The sequence below is a fragment of the Erpetoichthys calabaricus genome, chromosome 13, assembly GCF_900747795.2.
Source record: "Erpetoichthys calabaricus chromosome 13, fErpCal1.3, whole genome shotgun sequence".
NCBI classification, from domain to species: domain Eukaryota; kingdom Metazoa; phylum Chordata; class Cladistia; order Polypteriformes; family Polypteridae; genus Erpetoichthys; species Erpetoichthys calabaricus.
Window position 1 is genome coordinate 117,907,502 of NC_041406.2, and position 27,314 is coordinate 117,934,815.

At 39.2% G+C, this 27,314-nt stretch overlaps 1 protein-coding gene across 1 annotated transcript; it reads right to left on the reverse strand.

Moving 5' to 3' along the window:
* Nucleotides 1-576: 576 nt before the first annotated feature.
* Nucleotides 577-25,433, reverse strand: LOC114663631 (heat shock 70 kDa protein 12A-like). The gene is made up of 4 exons (XM_028817499.2): nucleotides 24,937-25,433; nucleotides 20,047-20,271; nucleotides 11,526-11,697; nucleotides 577-6,473 (listed from the first exon to the last, which is right to left on the reverse strand). Exons 1-4 carry the CDS (start codon nucleotides 25,213-25,215, stop codon nucleotides 5,437-5,439), a joined length of 1,713 nt encoding a protein of 570 aa, XP_028673332.1. The 5' UTR covers nucleotides 25,216-25,433; the 3' UTR covers nucleotides 577-5,436.
* Nucleotides 25,434-27,314: the final 1,881 nt, after the last annotated feature.

A 27,314-nucleotide genomic window follows, 5' to 3' on the forward strand; every position in this document is an offset into this window, starting at 1 on the left:
CCACTAACAGCTGTGTTTGGTGTCCTTCCAGATGGACTTGAATTGGAGAAGGACAAACAAACGGTGATTGCATTCACTACACTCTTGGCACGCAGACTTATTTTGTTAAATTGGAAGAATCCTAATTCTCCTCTTATAAGTCAGTGGGAAACTGATGTTTTATATTATTTGAAATTGGAAAAAATCAAATTTTCAGTTAGAGGATCTGTACAAAATTTTTTCAAAACTTGGCAGGATTTAATCAATATTATTTTAGAATAAGAGAATTAACTATTATTGTATTTAACTCCCTTCTCCATCTCTTATTTATATAGATATTTACTTCTCCCCTTCTTTTGTCTAATGTTGCCTTATTAAAAAGCTTAAAGAAATTTTCCTTTAGCTAAGCTCTCCTTCTCAGGGATGGGGTTTGATTTGTTTTCAAATTTGTTGGGTTATAAATGGATCTGTTTGTATGGAATGATTACAATGAAAATTAATAAAATAAAAATATAAAAAAAAAAAAAAAAAAAAAGAAAAACAACTCTAGCATTAAATTAAAAATAAGCAGAAGAAAACATGTCTCCGTTTATTAACCATTTATTAACAGTGTTTATTAACAAATATAAAGAAAACATAACTGCAATTCCATCCATCCTTCCCTGTGACTGGCCAGGTTCTGCAATCCTGCAGTAAACCACCCATCACTTTACTTCCTACATTGTTCATTACAGAACCACAGGTTACCAGTGCCAACCCAGACATCTATTTAATACAAAATTGATGAGTGGAATCCTAGTTGATAGCATGACACACACTGACATAAACTCACAGATTGCCAGTTTATTCACCAATGAATAAAATAAAAACATTTCTGAGATGTGAAAGACCAGAGTAACTGGACTGAAACGAAGAAGAGAAAATCTTTAAAAATGTAAAATAAACAGCATAGACACACTTAGAATTTTCTGGTAATCTGTTTGTTCATAGAATTAATTTCTCCATACTAGTTGCAAATCAGCACCTTAGTGTACTTTTCATTTCCCATTAAATGTCGTAAATGAATTCTTAAATTTGAAATTATGAGCTATTGAGCAGGGCAGTCTATTCTCGATGTGTGATTGTTACTGAATCAATTCTTGGAGTGCTGGAAGGTTAACTGACTTCTTCAGGAGATGCAGTTGATCAGCGAATAAACTTGCTGAATTGTACATTACTTCTTTGTTCAAAGCCTTTTTTCACTGAGGGTCAATTTTATTCAGATTCATCCTGTCTATGAATAATGTACATTCATTTCCTAAACCCACTATGATAGCTCAATGAGAATCTTTTTTTTTTTCACACTAATTGCTGATAATCTTTTAAAACATTAAAGGAATAGTGCACCCCAAAACTATGTTTTTTATATGTTACTTATCCCACATAGTTTATAGAGATGGCTGAGAAAAAATTTTAATTTATTGATTTCATGCAAAACAGACATAAAAAAGTTTCTGACAATTTTGGCGTCAATAGACCAAACAATTACAAAACATTCATAATCCACATGCCAAGCTTACGTTTCCCCAATACATCTACTTTTATTACAATATTGTTCAATAAGTAACTATGGTAAAATGCACTTGTGAATTAAAACAGAATGTGCTCAAACTCTAGTGAACATTTCAACTGAACAGCAGCCTCCCATCATTCACTGGTCCCAAATCCGGATTAGTAACATCTTATTCATTGGCTGCACTTCACATGATATCAGCAATGCTAGTTTTCTAAGAGACATGTACAACTAAAGATTAACAATTAAAGAAAAGAGAGTGAAAACATTATTAGGAAGACAATATGCCTTGTATTTGCGCATGTCTTAGATGGTTCAATAAGCAATTCATGTGTTTAGTTTCAGAGAGCACATCTTAATCCACACATGCTCCAGTTGTGGATTATCAATATAAATGTAATGACTGGAGGAAAGCCTATAATTAGGAAGTCACTGCACACAGGGGAAATTGCGAAGGACTACAAAATGGAAAATATTATCCCGTTATATAAAAGGGGTGACCCGGCAGATTCAAGCAACTATAGGACAATAAGCTTGATGTTCATCACATAAAAATTAGTGGAAGGAATTATTACAGATAAAGTTGAGCAACACATGGCAAGAACAAGAGGTTTACTGAACAGTCAGCATAGGTTCAGAAGAGGGAGGTCATGTTTTACCAACATGCCGGAATTCTATGAGGAATCAACAGCAGGATATGATCAAAGTGGAGCATATGATATTATTCATCTAGACTTTCAGAAAGCATTTGATAAGGTGCCACATGAGAGGTTGGGCATCAAACTAAAAGAAGTGGGAGTTCAGGGTGATGTTTGTAGATGGGTGCAAAATGGGCTCAAACACAGGAAGCAGAGGGTGATGGTGCGAGGAAGAACCTTATCAGAATTGGCTGATGTTAAGAGTGGTGTTTGACAGGGGGCAGTGCTAAGGCCGCTGCTATTTTTAATTTACTGTATATAAATGATTTGGATAGGAATATAAGTAACAAGCTGGTTAACCATTTCGGCCCTGACATCCTATTGCTAGTACATAAATATGTAGCCATTTTTGTAAAGCACAGGTATGTTTGCAGCCGTTGGAACCAGGCGTGCTACTATTAGCACAGACTGGAGAGACTGGTATACAGTTCATGAAACACGGAAATGAAAATGGATGCTTCCGGACTGTGCGCACCACATAGTAAGTAGCTCCACTTTCAGTTTTATTTCATCAAGAAGATTGGAGTATTTGGCAGTTATTGTATTATAATAGCGATTTTTTTTTTTTCATTTTTGAGCTTCCTAGACACCCCAAAGTTAGAATATCTCACAAAATAATTTTTCAAATAAAAACAGAAAATCCAGGGCCGAAAGGGTTAAGTTTGCAGATAATACCAAGATAGGTGGATTGGCAGGTAATCTGGAATCCATTGAATTATTACAGAGGGACTTAGACAGCATACAGGCTTGGGCAGATTTGTGGCAGATAAAATTTAATGTCCATAAATGTAAAGTATTAAACGTAGGAAGTAAAAATGCTAGGTTTAAATGCACAATGGGAGGTCTGAAAATCAAAAGTACAACTTATGAGATGGATTTAGGAGTTGTAGTGGTCTCTACACAATCAACTTCCATACAGTGTTCAGAAGCCATTAAGAAGGCTAACAGAATGTTACTGTATGTTACATAGCACGATGTGTGGAGTACAAGCCCAAGAAGGTTTAGAAGCTTTATAATGGTGAGGTCTCATCTGGAGTACTGTGTACAATTTTGGTCTCCAGGCTACAAAAACAACATAACTGCACTAGAAAAAGCCCAGAGAAGAGCAACTAGGCTCATTCCAGGGTTACAGGGGATGAATTATGAGGAAAGATTAAAAGAGCTGAGCCTTTTCAGTTTAAGCAAAAGAAGATTAAGAGGAGACATAATTGAAGTGTTTAAAATTATGAAGGAAATCAGTACAGTGGATCGAGACTGTTATTTTAAAATGAGTTCATCAAAAACACAAGGATACCTTTGGAAACTTGTTAAGGGTAAATTTCACACAAACATTAGGAAGCTTTTCTTTATACAGAAAACCACAGATACATGGAATAAGCTACCAAGTAGTATGGTGGACAGTATGAGTAGGGGCTTTTAAAACTAGACTTGATTTTTTTTTTAGAGGAACTGAGTGGATAAGACTGGTGAGCTTTGTTAGAATGAATGGCCTTGTGTTGTTAAGATTGTTGTCATGTTCTTATTAAAATGTTCGCATTCCATTTTTGTTCACAAGAATGCTTTTTGGAAATAGTAAAAATTAATTTGTTATGAGCATGTTTGTATAACTGCGGTAGGTTGGCGCCCTGCCCGGGATTGGTTCCCTGCCTTGCGCCCTGTGTTGGCTGGGACTGGCTCCAGCGGACCCCCGTGACCCTGTGTTCGGATTCAGCGGGTTGGAAAATGGATGGATGGATGTTTCTATAACCCAACAGATGGATTATGCGACATGAACAATGCACAGATTTGTCCGTGGACAGTTTTGATATTATTTGCTGTTTCCCATGTTGGACACCAAAGACATTTATTCTATCAGAAACTGTTATCTCTATTCTACATGAAAACATTAGGTTTGAAACTTTTCTTCACCATTTTCAGGTTTCTTAAAAATAAATATAAAATTCCTTGTTCCTCTTTCTTTTTCTATTTAAAGATTAAAGTCATTCTCAGGAAGTGTGGAATAGGTTTTTCTGCCCCTGTTCCCAACCATCAATTATTTGACTATTCTTTTGTGTCTTCATTTTTCACTTAATGCATTTCCTCTTCATATGCCTGCCTCTGTGATTCTCCCTGTCAACACATTTTTTTAAAAACAAAACATTTCTTCCAAAATTCTAATCTTCAAGACATCCTATATAAAGTTTTTCATAGAGTTTATCCTTATCCTACCAAATGTTTCGTAATGGGTTTAGCTACTGACCCACTCTGCCACCACTATTCCCTTAATTCATTGGGTGCTTTTCTCCACACATTCTGGGAATGTCCCACTGTTGCAGTTCTTTGGGCCTCAATTGTTTTCATGCTCTTCCCCATTATAAGTCACTATTCCTTACTCTCCTATTACTCTACTCCTTTTAGGTTTCTCTACTCCTTCTCTCTGTTCATCAAAAGTGCATTATTTCAATAGCAATTTCAATAGTAGCGAAAGTTCTTACAGCTTCTCAATGGAAGAGTCCTGACCATTTTACTTTCTCTGGTTCTCTTTTAATAACCTAGTTCTGTCTGCAACATGGATCAATGGTGTAGCAGCTCAAACCATCAGCAGGTGGAAAGACTATATCCAATTGATTAAGTCATGGATGACAGCAAGCCTATGATCCAACTTAATTTGTAAATTTTATTTTTTTCTTGCTCAGCCTGATGTGTGGATATCTGGGCTTTATCAGTGACATGTGTCTTTTCTTAATTTAAATTTTACTCTTTTGCATAACTTTATGGGTGCCGGGGTTGGTTGGGATGATGAATTACTTGGGGTGGAAGGGGTACAGATTTATATATGAAAATGTTTTACTTTGTTACATTTTTCCTCTTTTTTGAAACCAAATGAAAACTGGTTTCAAAACAACAAAAATCTAAGAGATTACTACAAAATACACGAGGCTGAGTAACAAATTAAAAATATGTTTGGGTGGGGTATTCCTTTAAATGGGACTGTTAAAAAAATTGCTCTAAAAATTTGCATTGCAATACCCGCCAAGAAAAGTGCTTAAAGTAATGATTAGAAAAGCGAGATTTTAAAGAATTTTTGGAATAAAATAATTGTTGGTTATTTTAATGTGTTCTGCCACTGTAAATATATTAATCCTTTTAATCAATTTGAATTAATGCATTTAAGCAACATGTAATATTTTTTGCACATAATTCTTGCAGTGAACATATTCACATTTTTTACTTTGTCATGAAATCTAGAGTGATTTTCTGTGTCTTATCAGTATTCAGGTCAGTTGCTGTGGCCTTTATTTCGGTTAAACCAAAATTGATTTCCAATTTGATTCTGTGTTCTTTACTGGAAATGTTACCAGGTATCGGTACAATAATAGACCCAACTTCTTTTACTCCTTCATCATCTGTATATTGGGCATTTTCCTTTTCTGTAGAAAAGAAGGAAAATAAAACTTCTACTTGATCCCCATCTATCGGATTAAAGCAATACTCTGCTGCCTCATTTTGCTCAACACACTGACCCCTTTCAACTAATTTCATGAAGACATCCGTGCAATAAACAAATCCACTTGCGGCAACTCTGCGCTTTTTCCAATGATGTTTGTAAGCAACAAATTTTTCAGACACTCCCAGGCCATAAGTGAGAGCACTCACTCGAGATGTAATTATTTTGGGATCTACACCAAAGAGAATTGCTCCCTTTGCAATGGCCAGCTGGGAGTCAATGGGGCACATGATTTTACATTTTGTTCCAAACATTTCATTCACTTTATCTTGTAAAATCTTGCTGGCTGCATAGCCTCCTACCAGCAAAATATAATCTATGTGGACCTCTGGCTGTTTTATAATGTCTTCTATTACATCAATAATGCTTGTTAGACTGTCTTCAAAAAAGCTCTTCAGCTTTACATAGGCAATGTTAATATTTCCATCACACCACTTGACCCCATCTATACCTTCGAAAAATGATGATATCTCCTTTTTCTGCTCTGCCAATTTTGCTAAACTAAAAACACATGAGAAATAAATATCCGTCTTTTCAATACATTTCTGAATGGAGAAATTATACATCATCTTCTGTAGTTCAGAAGGATGCTGCTTTTCAAAGATGTCCCACACATCAGCTCCAAACAGCTCTCTCAGAAAGACAATAAAGTTTCTGTCTACAGATGATCCTCCCCAACCCCCACCAGAAGCTTTCTGAATCTCCTTCAGATGGTTGTTTTCCAGCACTTCGTGAACTGTAATGTCAATGGTGCCACCTGCAGAAAAGAGTGAAATTATAAAGTTGAGTTATCTGTATGTGAAAGAGGCTGGATAAAGTGGTAGACCAGGCCAATCCATCAAGGCTTTAGAGTAGAGGTTCCCATCCCACCCTAGGGTACAAATTGGTATTTTAGGTGGTGCAACAAAGAGAAAGGTTGTTGTCGCCTTTGCTAAAATTGAGTGAGGTGTGTTGTCCGACATTATCATGGTGCAATCAGTTTGTTGCAGTGTGCTGTCATTTGTAGTTCATTTATTAGTTAGTGATCCTGTCAATGAGATGAAAATAATCAAGCATTGCACACACACTTATCACCTTTAAATGAGCCGCAGAAATGTGTATTTTTGTGGGTTCCATGCTGCGGACAGAGCATTTGTAAAGTCAAATAACTGTTTTTAAGAGAATGGGATTTGGACCTTTCAATGATCCTCCAGTTAGCTGTGAGCCATCCAATCTCACTGAGATTGCACAGGTGGTGAACCAGCTGAGAGTAGGGAATGTTGCAGGGATCTGTGGTATCCGGGGTGAACTTCTCCAGGCAGGCTGTAAGGCTGTCCTTGTGGCATTGCCAATGATCTTTGTTTCCATTTGGGAGACTGACGTCATCCCAACTGACTGGAAAACAGAACTTGTTGCCCCTATCTGGAAAGGGAAGGGTGACCACCTGGATTGCGGCAACTACAGGGGGATAACATTGCTCTCTGTGCCGGATAAGGTCTTTGCTAGGGTTATCCTCAATAGGATCCATGATCACTTGCTCACCTATTAGTGACTGGAGTGGTCTGGTTTTATGCCTAAGATGTCTACCATCGACTGCATCCTGTCCCTGAGGGTTCTCATGGTGCTCAAACGTGAATATCAGCAGTGTTTCTTTGCAGCATTTGTTGATTTTCACAAAGCATTCAACTTAGTTGCCTGAGCTGCCCTGTTGGACATTCTGAGACTTCGCAGGATCATATCAAAGTTGATGGATATCATGGCCAGCCTGTACACTGGTACTGTGAGCGCTGCACAGAGTGGAGGCAGAACCTTTGCATTTTTCACAGTTGATTCTGGGGTTTGTCAGTTGTGTCTTCTTGCTCCTACTCTGTTTAATGCTTGCATGGACTGGATGTTGGGCAAGGTCATTGGTCCAGCGGCTGTGGGGCAGCTGTTGTTGAGGAGAGATTCACTGATCTTGACTTTGCCGACAATGCTATGATCTTCACTGACTCAATGTAGACTCTGATCAAGGCTCTCAAGAGACTGAGCGAGGAGTCTGAATATCTGGGCTTGCGGGTGTCCTGGATAAAAACCAAGATCCAAGCCTTTAATGACTTCTTGGGCACAGCCATCAGCAGTGTGTCATTCTGTGGAGAGAGTGCCAACCTTATTGAGAGGTTTACTTACCTGGGCTGTGACATTCATGTCTCTAGTGGCTCTTCCTATGAAGTGTGGTGTAGCAGGTCCACAGCTCAAGTCAAAAAGGCCACTTTTTAAATAAGTGATAGCCGCACTAGCAGCTTAGTGAGAGGGCGTGGTAGTGTGGCCGAGCGGTTCCCGGGTGATACGTGATGCGGATGTTCCTCACTTAAGTGCACAGGTGAGGAGTCGTCCACATCCGTAATTAATGCTGGGAGCTGCTAATTGCCACATCTGATCCACGTCCCCGTAATAAATAGAAGCACAAGGCAGCTGGAAGGGAGGAGAAACAAAGAACGGGAGGTTGCAGGAGAAGGCAGGAAGCAGGAGGAGAAAGGCGGTGCGTGAGCAAGCGAAGAGGGCAGCTGAGCAGTGAGCCTGGGTGCTTGGCCAGCACCTAAGGAACAGTAAATTGTGGTCGCTCCCGCTGAGCATTTTGTGAAGAGCAGGAGTGACCGGAAGAAGGATGGCTCGCCGCAGAAGACAGCAGGAATCGGGAGGCTTGAGAGGTGGATGCCCCAGCGTGAGCATCCTGTTCCCTTGGAAACCCAAGTCTCGGTCTGGGAAAGCAGAACCGAAGCCAGGGATTGGGAAGCCTCCAGACCAGAAGGTAGAATGAAGGTCAGCTGCAGGTAGGGTGGCTCCCCTGGTGCATACCTGGATGGGAGAAACAGGGGAATCACCAGTAAAAGAATGCTTTGTGTTTTTAAAAGGACAGCTTCCAGCCATTGTTTTAACCTCGTTGTTTTAAAGGATTTTTCTATTGTGTTTTTAGACTCCACGATTTCACCTTGTTTTATTGGATTATTTATTTGAAGAGTTTTTAATACACTGCACTATTTATTTGGACACTGTCTTGTTGTTGTTTATGTTAAAAATAAAAGCACTTTGCACTTTTTGCACCATCCCCTTGCTTTGTTGTGCGTCACTGTCTAGCTCATCGGTGACATTACCGACGGTGTAGGGTTCAAGAGCTCCCAGAGGTCTGATGGGAGCATGGAGTGAACCCGCATCGTGACTTGAAGTCAGTAGACGGATTGGGAAAACATGGGGGATCATGAGGTTGCTGGAAAGGGATGTGTGGTGCTCCCAATATCTATGCAAAAGGACACAGGTACAAGTCTTTAGAGTCCTGGTGCCTCCTCTTTTGCAATATGGTTGTGAGACATGGACGCTGTCCAGTGAACTGATACAAGGACTGTACTCCTTCGGTATTATGTGCCCTAGGAGAATCCTTGGGTACCGCTGGTTTGACTTTGTGTCCAATGAGCAGTTGCTCATGGAGTCCCGAATGAGGCATATTAAGTACATTGTGAGGGAGTGTCAGTTACGGCAGTACAGCCATGTAGGTGATCTGGCCCACAGGATCCTCATTGTTGAGGACCGAAACAGCTGGACCAAGCCAAGGGGATAACCACGTAACACCTTCCAGATAAATAGCCATTTCTGGAGGGTGGGACTAGACTACGTGTTGGCCTGGGAGGTTGCCAACCAGGATTCTGAGCTGTTATGTTATGTGGTGGGCGCAGCACCATGCTGTACCAGTGCATGCTCCCTGACCTGACCTGAATGATTCATATAGAAGGGTGAAGACTAGTATTGATTTCTGCACAAGCCCTTGTGAAATGTCAATGATTTTGAAGTTTCATTGACATTTTTGGCAGGGGGAGACAAGGGCGACTGAATTGAATGCAACACTTGCTGCTTACATTCAGCCTATCTCTCCTGGTGGCAGTCCTGGCAGTAATGCAGCATTTTTACCTGGATGGCACATATGTTTTTGAACTGCAGTGAAGGTGTTATCAGGGAACAAAGCTCGCTAACTGTTTTTTATTGGTTAGTGGCACACTGGCACCCATTGCTTCACAGGAGTCTCCCCCCAAACCTCTCAATAATTGATCCTATGTCATTTTCTTTCAGTGCTTGATGTTTTGTGAGATACTCCTACTCCCAGGTTGTTAATCAAGTGTCTAAACAGGCAGCTGTTGCTTCATTGGGGTCTCCAATCCACCAAACCTCTTGATAATTGATCATGTGTCATTTTTTTGAAGCACTTGATGCTTCACAGGACACCCCAACCCCCAGGTTGTTAGTTGAGTGTCTAAGCTTCATGGGGAACACATTTACAAGATCACTGAAATTTATTAAAGTTAATTGCTAAATTTATATTTAAATATTATGCACTGAGTTTAAAGCTTATTTTTTGAGTTAAATTTGTTCTTCCACGGTCCTGGATATGGTTCAAAAATAAGACTTGTTCGTCTTCACATGTGATATTTCTTTTGTAGGGAGTGCAAACAAAAAACATTTCCTAGGGGTACAGGGCACAGAAAATTGTTGGGAACCACTGCTCTAGATCAAATAATTGGACCACTGATTTCCTATTATTTATTAGGTACATCTATGTACCACAAACTGAATCACACTTCTCTCCCTTCCTCACTAAAGAACATCTCATTATCAAAATGAGAAAAAGACAAATTGTAAAAGACAAGTGCAAAGTAAATTATCTGAAAAAATGTATATATAACCAAAAATATTTCACTACAAATACATTAGAATAACATGAAACAATGAATAATACAGAATATTAGAGACTGAAGTGGAGCATTTATACTCTTCTGAACGTTGGGATTGTCTGTTCACGTCATCCAGTTCTGGGTAAGATAACTTACAAAGGACCACAAATTTCATTCAAACAAGTAGTCAGCTGCATTGCTTCTCTGAAACACCAATATCATCAACGGAAATTGGAAAAAAAACCCTGTAAACTTTCATCAGGCTGACACAGACCAGTTAGGGTTTCAGGATTCACTGCTGAGATTATTTTTAGTTGACTTTTTGGAATAGCCCTGTTTGAAGTGGTTCATTCATTTTCATTTACATCTCAGGAACTTTCTTCTCCATTATGTTCCACCTTCTACAGTAACTGTGCACTATTTTTGACTTTTTGGATGTTTAATTGCTTTCTTATTCATTTTGCAATTAACTGTAATATTAATTAGGACAAGGGAGAACAGGGATTTGGTAAGTTATTATTAGCACTGTATATATGTACTAGCAGTGTAAGAAATCAATATACACCTCAGCATTAACATTTGCAATGCACCATCTATTGGAATGTATTTTGTAATGCATGTAGTAATAAAACATATTGCATTTTTCACTCCAAAAGACAGCATACCACAAACATTTGTAGTAATGAAATGTGTTACAGAAAAGAGGACAAAACCTTCAGCAGCTGCAAAAATCACCTGCCTACACTCTTGATCCCGAAACTTTATTTTCTTAAGCAAAATGAGTTGTATGTCAATATTCTTTTGAAAGATGTGAAACTCTTCCAAATTGTTCTGCCTAGATTAAAAACAGAAGGCAGGTGGAAATGTATGATTGGTGGAAAAGATGAAACATAGCAAAGAAAACTAAGCCAAAAGTCTAAATCAGATATCTGTCCTATCTTATACCTAAGCCCAAATAGGAACCAAAATCTGTTATCAGCAGCCACAACTCAACATCAGTCTCTAACTCTGTAATCTGTAAACTCTTTTTTATTTGTAGTCCCATAAGCCCTGGAAGTGCAATATGTTTTCACATTAATCAGTTGCCAAGTCATATTGTAGTATCAGACATTTATATTGTTCAAGCTTACCTCCACAATCCACAACCACATACTGAGTTCCTGGGGCATTCTGAATGGTAGCACCACTGTTGTTTTCAGCTACAAATCCAGAGCTGGGTAACTGCCTGCACCACAGGGATGCTGCTTCAGGTTCAAGAGCTAGGAGGAGCTTTTCTGAATTGATTTCATTAACCAGTCCTGCCTGCAAAATAAAATAAAAAAATATTGTTGTGATAAGTGCATTTTTTAAATTACATACAATAACTGAAAAGTTATTTTGCATTTTCTAGCTTTAGATTGATGAAATTGAAACTCCACTCTATCATTTCAGTGAAACAAGAGTAAACTCATTGTAAGCAAGCAAACCATTAAGATTCTGTTCAAACAGTATGCCCTACCAGAAAATACATTTTGAACTGTAAATATTACATACACATCATGTGTCTAATTTACATACTGTCTTTAAAAATTGTAAGAAATATTTTATTTTAAAAGTTTCAAATATTTTAGAACTGCAATTCACACCACTTCACAACCTTTCAGGCTTCCAAGCATCAAACAGGACATATGTATTTCAAAGATGTCAGCAATTGACATAGTGCTCATGTTTCTGATTTTTCACATATACTTTTATGTATATACTGTGGTGGACAGCTGGCGATCCAGCCCAGCCAGGATGCCTGGAAGGATTGGGAGAAGGACAATACCTCCCCTGGACCGCGAGAGGGCAGCCTGTATCGGTGTCTGCATCAGAGCCACAGGATCAGAGCTTAGGCCCATGGCCATCACCAGGGGGCACCCAAATGATTACAGAGCTATGGACTGCAGCACTTAAGACACACCCAGAAGTGCTACCTGAAGTCAACCCGCAGGCACACCAGGAGTGCTTCCGGGTACTCATGCAGCACTTTCACCACACCAGGAAGTGCTGCCAGAAGATCATTACGGAGCACCTGGAGGCCGCCTCACTCCATTAGCCGAGCCGGAGTTGGGTGGAAAAGCACAGAGCTTGCATGTGGAGGAGTGAAGGTGGCAGAAAGAGAAGAAGACAGAGAGAAAGAAGAGACTGAGTATTTGGCTGGTTTGAGCATTGTGTGGTGAGTAATAAACATGTGTGTTTTTGGACATCTGGTGTGTGACTGTCTGTCATTGTCATTTTGTACATTTTTTTAAATTTGTGAAATATTATTATGGTGTCAGTCACAGGTACATTGTCTAGTAAAAGACCCATAAGTTTGTAATGTGCATATTCGGTTGGAAATGGTAGGCGTCTTTTAGGACAGAACTTTGAAACTGACAGGATATTTAGAGAAATGTGCAAAATGGGTGCAATACCCAAACCTTATTTCATGTTCAACTTCAAAATTGCAAAATGCAGTAAATATATATATTTGGGTTGTGGAAGCTCTGCCCCGGAACACAGACAGGTACACACCGATGGTTCCTAAAAGCACACGTTTATTTACAATTTGTCCACATAACGCACAGTGTCCCTGCACCAAACACCCTCTTTACAGATCCTCCAATGGTCCTGCACCGCCTCCACTCCTCTCCACCGGGCTCTGTCCCCTTCCTCCCAACTCCAGTTGTCGACTAAAGGGAGGTGGCTCCTTTTATATTCACCCAGATGTGCTCCAGGTGCTTCCTGATGTCCTTCCGGCAGAAGTGCCGCATGAGAACCCGGAAGCACTCCACAGTACCCCACCCTCCGCTGAAACCCGTAGGGCAGATCTTCCATGGTGGGGCGCTGACACACTCCTGTCCAGGGTCCGATCCTGTAAAAAACAATCTATGTCAAGGGGTGGAGACGTTGTCTTCTCTTGGTGTCTCTCGCTAGGTAACGCTCCCCCCTCTGCCCGGCACCCTGGCACTCGTAACTCTGGCACCTCCTTCGATCCTTTGTTGCCCCTACCACTGGGACATCCAGCGGGTCCACTTGCACCCCTGTCTTCTCAGCCGAGTTCGGGGCTCCCCTCTACACCCACAGAGGGCGGCCTGTCACCGGATGTGAGCTTCCAGCCTCACACCCTCCTTTGTCGCAGTAGCCGGCTTTCTTTCTCCAGGTCCTCCTCTTACATTGGGACGCCCTGATGGTCTGAGTCTCCTTATGGGAAAAAAGGAGAGCCCGTACCATCTGCATCCCTGTAGAGCTGCGTGAGACTGACTCTGGCTCTGGGAGCAGGGCCCCTAGACCCCCCAGCACACAACAGCCGGCGTCTTACCTGCCCTCTTGCTCGTTCCGCCCCTGCCACACAATCGGCCCTCGCCGCGTCCACTGTCGGAGGTACAGCTACTCGGTACCCAGAACCGACCGATACTGGGCCCCCTTCACACGACCTCCTTTTTCCCTTTACGGCAAAGGTGTCACTTACCTGCACCGCCGTGTCCCTCCAGCTGGAGAATCCAGTGTTGTGCCACTTCATCCACTGACGTAGTGTCTTCAGTGACGCAATCGCCTTTCCCTCCAGCTCCTCCATCACCTCACGCAGGACGTGCATGACCTGGAGCTACATCTCTGTGGGCTGAAAACAATCCTCCAGCTCGCGCAGAGACGCTAACAAAGACAGAACATCAGCCGGCGGAGGACTTGCTCTATGTTCAGCCCTATTAACCCGCTTCCGTTCCCGCATCGGGTAAAGATTACGTTTCCCAAAACCACAGGTGGTCTTTGGGTGAGTCGCCTTCTCGCGGTGTGTGTCTGTGCCGCTATCAATGGCGCATGTGCGCGGTGTCCTGCTGTTCTGGGCTGACCACAATATTTTTTTTTTTTCATGGGGTCCCCATCTTGCACCAGGCAGAGAGTCCCATCTGGGGTGCCAATTGTGGAAGCTCAGTCCCAGAACACAGACAGGCACACACAATTTTACAATTTGTCCACATAACACACAGTGTCCCTGCACCAAACACCCTCTTTACGGGCCCTCCAATGGTCCTGCACCACCTCCATTCCTCTCCACCGAGCTCTGTCCCCTTCCTCCCGACTCCAGCTGTCGACTAGAGGGAGGCAGCCCCTTTTACATTCACCCGGATGTACTCCAGGTGCTTCCTGACGTCCTTCCGGCGGCACTTCCTGGTGTGGCAGAAGTGCTGCATGATCACCTGGAAGCACTCCGGGTGTCCATGGAAGGTCTTCCACCAGCACTCCCAGGTGTGGCAGAAGTGCAGATATCCCGGGCTCTATGAAGCTCGGGGTTCCCCCTGGCGGTGGCCACGGGCCCCAGTGGGGTTGAGCCTTCATGCTCTGTTCCCGTGGTCCCCACACTAACCAGGGCGGTTGCCTCCTTATGGCCCGGTGGATGTATAGTCCTCCTCCCGGTCCTTCCAGGCGTCCCAGCTGGTTCTGATCCCCAGCCACCTGCCACAGGGTCAAACAAAAGTGATGAAGAATTTATGTGTTTATATCGTTTTGTAATGCCTATTTTGTTTTTTTTATTGATTTTAAACTAATCCTTTGCAATTTTTTTTACAAGAGTGCTGCAGATCAAGAGTTTTCTATATAAAACTAAAGTTGTTGGGATGAAAACTAGCTTCCCATCATTTAGGATTAATAGATACTCTAATGGCCCATGTTCTTGCTGCCTTATTTTTGTATTTTTGGTGACCTGGATTAGGGTTTTTAACTATCCTGATTAGAACAAGTATTTAAAAAATGGGGCCAGGTGCATGCTGCATCTTTGTTGTTAATCGTTAATACTAAAATATAAGTAATATATTTATAAACCATTACTAACCCTCGCCTATTCTGTTTCTCTTCTCAGTATCCTCATGTGGAACTTGGTGCTACTGCTCTACTGCCAAGTTGTTTGCCTGCCTATGGAAAAGTCATCTCAGATAAAGCAGCACTGGAATTATCGGGTAGAAGCGTCTTTTCATCAGACTGGCCGGCCCACCACTGACTCAGCTATAGAATGGCCAGTAGGGAGGTGGTTAGTTGGCCAAGGCCTCCAGGACTCTGGCTGTCTCTAGCTTGCCTGACTCTTATTCTACAATCTGGCCATGGTTCTGTAATTAGCTGGTAGACAGATATTGCTGTTTTTCATTTCTGTTAATTAGTTTCTACTTTGTTTTTGATGCATAGTTCTGTATTTTGTGAGTAGCATATTATTTTCTTGTATTTTGCCTTGTAGTTTGTACTAATGTATTATATTTTTGAGGTGACAATGATAGATTGGCCATCTAGCTCCGTGAAGAAGATTACTTGTATTTTGTTTTGTGGAGTGTATTTACCCCATTTTTTGATACCCATTGCAATGTGAGGAATTGCCGGCCATATATTCCGGCCAACACCTCCAAGCCGCCAGATGGAGCCCTCCTTGCAGCATGGAGGTGCCCTGAATGCCAGCAGGGAATTATGGACCTTGGAGTTTTTCTTCACAGCCCTGCTGGATACCATGGGGGCCGCCAAAAGTCGCTGCAGGGAGGCCCAGGGATTTATGCTTTCCGTATAGCCCGGAAGTATTTCCAAGTCACGGGAACGGAAGAAATGATATACTTCTGGGCTGAAGAAACGGAGAAGTTTTTACCTGACCCAGAACTGATAGAAAGTCACATGGACTGAGGGACAGAACCACTTCCGGGTCAAGGACTATAAGAGGATTGTGGGAAATCCCAGACGTTCAGCTGAGCTAGGTGGAAGGGTGGCAACGTGTCTGGGAGTGGAAGATTGATTATTGATTAGTTATTGTGTAGTTTATGAATATTGTGGAGAGAGGGTGCTTTGTGCACTTATTTGTTCAAAATAAATATTATTATTGGACTTTTATCTGGTGTCTGACGTCTGGTCTGAGGGTTCAAGGGGTCGACAGTGCCTCTATCAGTTACAGCACTAACTTACCTTGAAGGGTCTCTCACTCTGAATTGCTTTTCCCAAAGTTTTTTTGAGAGTTAAGTCTACAAGGGCCTGTCAAATACAGGGCATTTAAGCCCATTGAGGCATTCCTTGTGTGATTTTAGTCTATACAAGAAATAAATTGTTGCTTTTGTTGTTAACCTTCAAATCAGTTAATGAGTCACACTTGTCATGATCTGCCTTTTGTTTTTAATTTTTAACACTTCCTTGGTTTCTACAGCTATTTGAAACATTGTGTTGGGGGTTTTGGAAGCCCAGAAAACTAGTGGTTAAATTATTTTTTTTGTAACAATATTAATTTAAAATTCATTCTTCTGCTGCACTGCCTTTCTTATGGACAACAGCATTTTAAGACCTTTTCGTTTATGCTCACTATTCCTTTGCTTTAGAAATGTTGTATCTCAGCCACTGGGGTTCAAAGTCTTGTTTTCTGTCTTTTAATCAGGTTTGAGTCATTGAGGCATGTTAATGATACTTTTGTTTATTGTAAGTTTTGATTTCTCTGCCTGTGCTATATTTCATGTGTTTTGTGGGTGGTTTTCCAAGGGGTGGGTTCATCTGCCAATCACTGCTAGGAAGTGCCCTCAGCCCTGTAAATAAAGAGGGTCTTCCTCAGTTCCTGGCAATTCATTTCAAATGTGTTTGGGATGTTTTGACAAATTATTGTATTTCTGATGTGCCTGTTGTGATTTATTGGACTTTTCGACCTATTTACTCTGACCTTTGTCCACTCTTTGGATTCTTGTATTGGGACTTTTTTTGCAATGAATTGCCTTTTTGTTTAAGTCATCACCATTTTGCGATTTTGTGCTCTACAGAGATCCATTCATGTCTGAAGAGCATTTTTTGTGAGAATAACCCTTTATTTTCTAAAGATTCTTTTTGTATCTAGCTGGGTTATTGATGGGATTTCTCCCTCTGGTGGCCATTTTTGGAAGTATTTTTGGAACTTGCTTACTTTGACACTTATGTGCTTAGGAACTCAAATTCATAACAAACAAGAAGTGTGCAGCAAATCACATCACTGGGTCATAGGTATAAAGGTCAGCATCGTACACTTACTGGTTGTTCCAGTCTGGCTTCAGGGGCAGAACTGCTGTCTTTGTCTCAGTAGCTAATCTGACTGCAGTCTGGAAAGACCTAAAAACATTTTTGCCTTTGTTCTTTATTTTGGCTATCAAATATATACTGTTTAAGTTCGAGGTGCCCCAACTGTTTTTGATTGTGTTTTGCATTTCATTACACTATACTTATGGTAGCATATTATTATTATTATACTGTACATTTAATTTAATCACACTTTTCCAAACCTTGAATGATGATACAAATACTGTAGCTTAGAGATATCATTGAAATAACAGGAAAAAGTTAAACATACTGAAAAAACAAGATTAAAAATATACAAAAGCTTTTACATTGCTTCTTAAGCATTAAATTTTAATCTGAAGACCTAATATGTACAGGACGTTAATTCTAAAGTTTGAATGAAGCATAGCTAAAAGCGCACCTTCCTGCTGTACAAAGTCAGAAAAATGGGAGAATAGGAAAACCAGCTTTAGAGGTAAGAACCAAGTGAGAAAGGATATAATCCCAAAGAAAATCCAAGAAGTAGACTAGTTCCAAGTTATGGAGGGCTTTCTATGTAAACAGTTGAATAGTATAATTGAATTCAACATGGCAGTCAATGGAGTTAAAACCAAGGAAATGAGATTGTAGATTTTACTATATCTAAGGAAATCCGCTGCTACATTCTGAATCAAATGAAGCCTATTTAGTAGCTTGTTTGGAATATCAAACAAATGTGCACTGTAGTAATCTAATTTTAAAGTAATGCATACATGAATAAATATATCAGTCAAAGCATAAAATTAAAAGGAACATAATTGAGGAATGTTGTGAATATGATAATATGAAACCTGAAGTAATGAATTAATACAAGATTCAAAAGAAAATATAATAAAGTCCTTAATAAAGTCATAGATAAGAGCTGCTTTATAAGAAACAAACATTTGTCAGCTAATTTTCAGATTCCACTGGAAAACTGAACTAGAAATAGCCTCTACAAACTGGCATAGAATGACAAAGTTTGAACAACAGTTGACCTAAAACACTTACTACTCCTAATGGTATCATATGTTATTCAGCCGCAGTGGGAATTGTGATGAATATAACATGGTCATTGGAGAATATCTATTGTCTGGATTAGAGAGTAGGTAGACTAAGACTAAGATGTAGTTTCATCCTAATACCAGTACTTTGTGAGAAGAGTAACTCATGGAATAATTTATGGCTTAACAGTGATCAAACACCTGCACTCTTTCCAAGAGGTCAGCTCCCAGAAAAAAAGAAAATGGTTGGCCTACGCTGTGGTTTATTCTGAGAAGCTGGCTATCCAGAGATATAAACTGGCCAGATACTTCAGCGATTTCAGCACATTAAACTATTCAGATGGAGACACACATTCAAGTGTAAAGTTAAAATAGATGCAAAGTTGAACCCTGTGGAGTTTAAGCTGATTGTAGAGATCTGGCACTAGGTTGCAGAAAGTTAAAAAGGCTGATCCTAGAAGACAGATGAAGTAGGAAATCCTTAAAACTAAGGATCACACTATGAAATTAGACACAGCTCACAGATATAAATACAATTAAATCATCCAAGTAAGTATAACTGAACAAACATTCAGAAACATTAAAAAGAGTAATGAGAAGCAGCAGCCAGGCTGCTTCTGCCAGCCAGGGTGAAAAAAGTTACATATAGCAGAATGCAATTAACATTTTCTGACAACTCATGGGAGAGAGAGAGAGAGAGGGGTGGGCAGGACTAAGTGGGGATGAGGAGGTGGGGATCTATGTGAGTGTAATAAATAATGAAAGAAAAGAAAAGAGCCTTAGAATCAGGACCCCCCCATCAAATGCAATGATTAAGTGAAATGGAGATGATAAACTTAGGTAGCCATGCTGTACCTGCAAGAAAATCCCAACTGTTCTGTTCAAACTGATGTATATATCTGAATAGATGTATCTGAATGGATGTACAGTATATATCTAAACCATAAATCTATTTAAACCATATATATATATATATATATATATATATATATATATATATATATATATCTAAATCAATGTATATCAACCAATATATAGCTCAACTAATGTATAATCTGAATGGATATATTCAAACCAATGTATCTTAACCATATGTATCAGAACAGACCTATACAAGCCGTTCAGATGGAGAGACACATTCAAGTGTAAAGTTAAACAAGGTGCAAAGTTGAACCCGGTGCAGTTTAAGCTGATTATTGAGATCTGGCACTAGGTTGCAGCAAGTTAAAAAGGCCGATCCTAGAAGACATATATCTTAATCAATTTGTTTATTTATGAGCTATTCCTGAATGGACCCCCATAAAAAACACATTACATATGTATTTTTTCTAATTATCACTACATTTTTTTATCCATTCCTTGATCCATTTTAGAACCTGATTATTCCAATTCAGCATAGATGGGATGGGAGCAAACATTTTGTCATTTTAAATATATTAATATTTTTTTGGTTATGTCTGTACCATAGATCAGGTTTGATTGTCTCTGTTTTAGTTAAGTATATTACTGAGAAATATGCATGACTTTTATAGTTAGGTATGTTTTGAATACTTAACATTAATTCTTTGCATATGAAATGAGCTAAATGGCTCACCTGTTTAGCTGCTTGCCTCATGAACTGCTTGGCATCAGGTCTCCAGATAGCTGGCACAGTCAGGACCCACGTGATGTCCTCTTCAGAGAATGTAACCTCCAGACTGGACTCATTGATCAACTTCAGAGCATGGTCCTTCAGAAAGCGAAGGCTCTCAGAAATCACAATCAGTGCAGGAAGGGGTTTATTATTCTTAGCCTTGATTAAAAGGTTTTTTAAATGCATCTGAAAGGAAAATGGAATAAGGTATTAATCTAATTTTACAGGTTCAGATAATCCATAATCAATAATTAAGATTTATAAACCTTGGAGATTTGAAAATCTATGAAGAATTACAAATTAAGTTATAAAACATTTTTAAATAGCAATAAACATGTTTGTGAAGATCAGCAATATGTTAGTCCTTACTTAGTCCTGCTGAGTAAGATCAATTTTGAACTAAATATTTCATGCTGAATTTTGTTTATGGCTCAGTGCAGGTTTATTGTTATATGAAGAAATATGAAAAAAGGCGAAAGTCTTCCTAAATGTACTGTCTTCTACCGTCTTCTGTTTAATTTAAAATGATATAACATTTTCAAACCTGTGTATAGTGCCAGTTGATGGCCTTGTGGAGCCTCAGGCAAGGTTCATTGCTAGCGTCACCCACACCCAAAACAAAGAAAAAATGAAACACCATGCCAAAATAAATGCACAAGCAATAGATGTAAAATTGTAGGTTGCTTTTGATTAATACAATAAACCAAAGTAATGGCAAACTAACTAAAAATGCAAGGTTATTGTAAATAATGTTATAATAGTAATTACTAAATACTATATCTTAAACAGGTGCTTTGAGGCAAATGCACAATCGAAATATATGTAAATAAGAATAAATTGAGAAACACCACTATTACTGGAACTGTGTACATTGTATGTTATATCACTTAAACATAACACAACAGTTGCAGAGTTTTTAAAACTGACATTCAACAAAAAGTAAGGACTGACATCTGAAGTGACATAAATGACAATGCTAGAAAATTCACCTAAGCGTTTGCCCTAATTACCATGGTTGGACATTTGTGAGATTTTTGGCCCCTAAGTTTGAACCACCGTTTGATGCCCACCTAAGTGTTCTGAGGAAAACACAAACAAACTAGTATGTAATAGCAAAGTAAAATCACCTAATATGTAACATTAATACTAGGAGTTGACTAAGCTTGAAGAGTCGCTATACAAGAACAGCAAGTACTGAAGATTATGCAATAAGCGCATGGCTAACCAAAAAAATCTAGGAGCAACACATGAGATTATGAGTTTTAGAGTGCGAGAGACAAAGACAGAGTATGCAATGGCAAAATTTAGCATTATACTTGATAGCCATCTGAGCACAGTTTGGCATGTCAGATATTAAAAACAAAGAGATTTTGATCCATTTTAACTATCTATTGTAAGAGAGAGGGAGAGAGGGAGGAAAAATATTTAAAACCATTAAAAAACCTGGTTATTTTCCCAATGTCGTATTTTTTCAGCATTTACTAAAAAATGAAAACAAAAAATATTATAAAAATTAACACAAAAGTGGGTTTAGTTTTTTACATTTTCAAACCCTTTTTCAAACACTTTTTTTCCAGCTACCACTAAACAATACATGTTGTTCAGTAGAGATGCAGTCAACGTAGTAGATGTACGAGATACAGTTTGTGTTGCTTCATTGTCAACTGATCTTGTCAAACCTTATGATTTGTCAATAAAATTTTGCTCAGGCATGAAAAGTGTAGAAAATGATTTTATTTTCAAAACAGATTTATCACTACCATGCAAAGTAATAAGCAAGTTGTTGTCAACAAAATACAAACACCTTACAAGTAAGCTAAAACGTTTTATCACCGTGATGCATACCTAAAATGGTCCATATGGTGTTTCAGAAAATGGTTTTGTAGATCAATTCATTTCAACATTATACTTTTGAATTATTATACAGTATAAAATAAGTACAAAGAAAGCTAGCAGTTTGTCCTAACTGACATCTGACCACATATGCTTTGTCACAATTACAGCTAATAAGTCATATTATCAGCTTATTAACAGAATGAAAATCTGTAAGGGATCATCAATATCTGACACATTTCTTCTCACACCCTCTATATCTGTGAACGCAGCTTTGAAAGTTGTCCGGCACTTTTTTATGCAACATACATTCAAATATAGGCATCAGAGTTTATCGTTGATGCAAAATGATCACTTTTTCGTAAAGGTGCTGACAAGTTGCATCAGCCGGGGATGGGTCACTCAAATTTTGAGCTGGCATTCTATCACAAGATGCAGGGGTTCCAATAAAAATTAGATTTCACAAACAAAGTTCCTTCTAGTGCTGCAAAAATTAGTAGTTTTTTTAAGAATAGCTAGCCAAATAAAAGAGCCATATAAAGAACAAGATGATCCATTCCTGCAATCAGTATTGGTGTTAGAAGTGAATTGTAAAGAATACCTATTTTCCACTATTTTCCACTGACACTGCAGCATCAATAAGGGAGACAGTTGAGAGACTGCTTCCTCTGTGACTCCACCAATGCTTCTGCGTTGGCTAAGGTTCACTGGCCTGGGTGCTCAGATGTCAGTGGATCTTCTAGCTAATAGAGCTGGAAAAATCTGTAGCAGATTTAGTTGTCACTTAACCCAGGTGAGCCGTGTGAAGCAGGACCAGTGGTAAAACTGCTCAGGCAAAGGACAAAGCAGATTGTAGAGTCATTACAGAGCAGCAAAAGGAGGAGAGCCTCAAAGCTGAGCTCTGGACCTAGAATGGCATTTGCAGTGTCAGTTCAGTGATGCAAAACAGCTAAGAGACGTGTACATTTTCTGCTGCAGACAACATGACAGCGCAGCACCCAACATCCAACTGTGCCATCTGACACCACAACACTGAACATCCCTGCTACGCTGTTAGACAACAAAGTGGTCACAACCAACTGCCACTCTCTGTCACTACCTGCAAGTCACTTGAGACATGTAAACATGAGGATAATGAGCTACAAGCAACCAGAAGTGCCATGGATATTTCTTTTGAAAAACAAACAACAAATATTTTTTCCATGCATCTTCAGTAATTCTAATAATTAAATAATTAGTCTGTGGAGAAGTCTGGCGGTGCCAGTTACTTTTTATTATAATATTATTACTGATACATGTCACTGATTGCAGTTATTAAATGATCAGTAATATAAACATAGTTAAACCTTGTTGATGAGCCATGGAGGCATGCTTATATCATAGGATTAATTAGATGATTATTATATTACAATAACAATATCATAGTGAAATTGGCTTGCTAAATCAGCTCCATTAAGAATATGGTGCTCTAGATAATTGACCAGCACTGCCTGCTCAGTCCAATTTTGGTCAGGACGGTGGCTGTGCCTGTTCAGCTTGAATTGGACTCAAGGCAGGAAACAATACTGGACAATACAACAATCCAAGACATGTTCCACTCGTTAATGAAATTTAGAATTGTTAGTACAGTATTTCTGAGGGATGTGCAAGGAGAAAGTAGCATACCCTTGCAAGCATAGAGAAGACAGACAGACTCTGCATACATAACAACCAGCAGCTGGATTCATAACCACTGTTTCAACAAGGTAATAGGTACTTTTCATTATTTACAAATTAGCTTTTAATTGCCTTAAAGTCATTAATAGTTATAATGACTATTTAAATAAAATAGGTTGGATGTGTGTGTGTTGAAATTACAGGAACTAGTGGGTTCATGACATTGATAGATGAATAAACAATGAGTGCTTTATGTTTCATGAAAAGTGTGTGTTTGATTGGGATCAAAGCCAACATACAAACTTTTACAGCAGGGTAGTTATGTTTTGTTTGGAAACATGATAGAAATTATAGACATTAACTAAACAGAAGCCATTTAAATAAATACACTCTTTTTTGAAATTGAGTATGACATTTGTACCAGAAGTGATACTGTATATAAAATCTGTTTCCTGATATTTGATAATCTGCATGTTGGTTATTTTCATAAACTTGTCATTGGAAAGGAGCTACAAACCTCACAGGTGGCGCAGTGGTAGTGCTGCTGCTTTACAGTAAGGAGACTGTGGAAGATTGTGGGTTTGCTTCCCGGTTCCTCCCTGTGTGGATAGCGCTTTGAGTACTGAGAAAAGCGGTATATAAATGTAATGAATTATTATTATTATTAAGTGTGTTTTCTAAATGGAAGAAAAATATGCATAGTATATCACATCATGAGACACACCATTACTCATGCTAACTATAGCATATCTGAAATTGTTTTTATTGTGTGTATTTCATTTGGGATTAACTTGGGTTTATATAGTATTACATGTAGTACTAGGGTGTTGTACCGTGTTAGCCATTATGAATGTAGAGAAAAGCCAAGCAAAATGACAGCTTTTATTGGCTAACTAAAAAGATTACAATATGCAAGCTTTCGAGGCAACTCAGGCCCCTTCTTCACGGGGGCCTCAAGAACTCAAGAAGGGGCCTGAGTTGCCTCGAAAGCTTGCATATTGTAATCTTTTTAGTTAGCCAATAAAAGGTGTCATTTTGCTTGGCTTTTCTCTACAGTATTACATTAATAACATTTTTCTTTGTCCTTATCCTGCTTGTGAAACCCTACCATACACACTCCGGCTTCATTAGATCATGTAAATTGCAGATCTGCACAACTCCAAATCTTTACTCTATCTTGAGAAATACTGAAATCAGTCCCATTACACAATTCTGCACATGGCTTCTCTAAAAAGCTTGTGAAAAATGTTTTTGAAAAGGTGAAAAGATTTTTCCAGCAATAAAGTGTAGCAAGGAGGCTTGATAATATCAATTCATGGTAGCATTAGAGAAACCAATGAAAAATCAATGAAAAGGCATTACCTTGTTGTAGAGCTCCATCTTAAAATTTTCAAAAAAGTAGAAACGCAAAGCTTCTTTAGAAGGCATCTGCTTGTAGGTCATAACAGCATCAAAGCCAAACTTCACAAACTTTTGATCTTCATTGAACAAAATGCAAGTTGGAGTTTTCGGGAGTCTGAATCCATACTCCATACCCCAGTAAGGATTTCTGATGTTTGATACTTCATCCTTGATACAGAAGCAGTAGCCACTATATGCAGTTCCAAAGTCAATGGCCACCACAAAAAAAGTATCTTCCATTTCCAAAGACAGACAAGGCTAACCAGGACACAAGGAAAACTTAAATATCTATAATGATTTCACCCCAATGTCACTGCTGCTGTTATTCTATATATTCTATTTCTTTTTCTATTCTATTTTAATATCCCTGCTTCTTCTTCGCCTTGCAGGTATCAGCTGTGTTGCAATGTTATTCTTAAACAAAAACGAAACCAAGCTGCCTGCATTTCTGGTAAAACTATTTGGGCGAAGTTTAAATATCTCATCTTTGTTTTCTTAAAGTCAATCACATGACTAAAAGTTAAAAGTCCTTTCATAAGAATATTGAGATCTATCCAGCTGCACGGTTAGAACGAACGTTGACATTCAGCAGATAACAGGTGCAGCCAAATAACCTTACAGTTAAGTTTAACTCTTTTTTGTTACATCTCTATTTAATAAAGAAGCATAAGCATATTATTTTATAAGTAACACAGCACATTTCTGATGAACATATTTCATTCTTTCTACAGCATACAAAAATTAAACATATTTACTTGTGCATAGCTCAGCATAAGTGGAAAGCCAAATGACCATTTAAAAAATGTCTCTCAATGGATTTCAAATGTCTTGAAATATTTTATATCTTTAAATTTTTTTTATTAAAATATCTCTTGATTTAAGTGTAGTCAGTGCCTTTGCACAATTAATCTTTCTTAATTTCTTTTTAATGCTGTTGTCAGCAGCGGGTGATGAGAGGTAGGCAGTACCAAAGAAATGTTTCTATATACTAGATTTAAGGATATAATACTGTCATTTTCAGAGTTCTTTAAATAATTTTAAAAATATCTCAAGAAATCCATTTGGCTAAGAAAATGTATTTCAAAGTTTTACGGATAGGTGTATTACCATTTTAGCCATTTAAGGGACTCCTCAAATACACATTTATTACACACGTTAATTTACAGGTTGCATATTTACAGAAAGTGCTCCTCAGTCCCCAAGTCCCCAAAGTCCTGACCAACACACAATGCCTTCTCTCTCTTCAGGCCGCCTCCTTGCCTCCTCCCAGACCTCATCCTGCTTCCACCTAACTCCAGTCCTGAGTTAAGGGAGGTGGCCCCTTTTATAATCACCTGGATGTGCTCCAGGTGCTTACCGGCAATCTTTCACCGGCACTCCCCAGTGTGGCAGAAGTGCCGGCTGCGTACCTGGAAGCACTGCAGGTGTCCCCGATCCTCTTCCCACTAGCACTTCCGGGTGTGGCGGAAGTGCTGAGGTCCAGGGCTCCCAAGGCATTCGGGCGCCCCCTGGTGGTGACCATGGGCCCCTACAGGGATGAGCTTCTAAGCTCTGTACCCGTGATCCTCCACAGCTGCCAGGGCAGTCGCCCCCACATGGTCTGGGAAAGGCGTAAGTCCCAGCCGGGTCGCCCCCCCCAGCCACCTGCGACAATATATACATATATACATATATATATATATATATATATATATATATATATATATATATATATATATATACAGTGGTGTGAAAAACTATTTGCCCCCTTCCTGATTTCTTATTCTTTTGCATGTTTGTCACACAAAATGTTTCTGATCATCAAACACATTTAACCATTAGTCAAATATAACACAAGTAAACACAAAATGCAGTTTTTAAATGATGGTTTTTATTATTTAGGGAGAAAAAAAATCCAAACCTACATGGCCCTGTGTGAAAAAGTAATTGCCCCCTGAACCTAATAACTGGTTGGGCCACCCTTAGCAGCAATAACTGCAATCAAGCATTTGCGATAACTTGCAATGAGTCTTTTACAGCGCTCTGGAGGAATTTTGACCCACTCATCTTTGCAAAATTGTTGTAATTCAGCTTTATTTGAGGGTTTTCTAGCATGAACCGCCTTTTTAAGGTCATGCCATAGCATCTCAATTGGATTCAGGTCAGGACTTTGACTAGGCCACTCCAAAGTCTTCATTTTGTTTTTCTTCAGCCATTCAGAGGTGGATTTGCTGGTGTGTTTTGGGTCATTGTCCTGTTGCAGCACCCAAGATCGCTTCAGCTTGAGTTGACGAACAGATGGCCGGACATTCTCCTTCAGGATTTTTTGGTAGACAGTAGAATTCATGGTTCCATCTATC

Excerpts from the sequence above, each read along its gene's own strand:
- LOC114663631 (XM_028817499.2), bottom strand. The coding sequence starts at position 25,215 with ATGGAAGATACTTTTTTTGTGGTGGCCATTGACTTTGGAACTGCATAT. Across the intron at positions 11,698-20,046 it reads TGAGGCAAGCAGCTAAACAG|GCAGGACTGGTTAATGAAAT; the intron begins GTGAGCCATTTA and ends TTTATTTTGCAG. Across the intron at positions 6,474-11,525 it reads TGTGGTTGTGGATTGTGGAG|GTGGCACCATTGACATTACA; the intron begins GTAAGCTTGAAC and ends TCTTTTCTGCAG.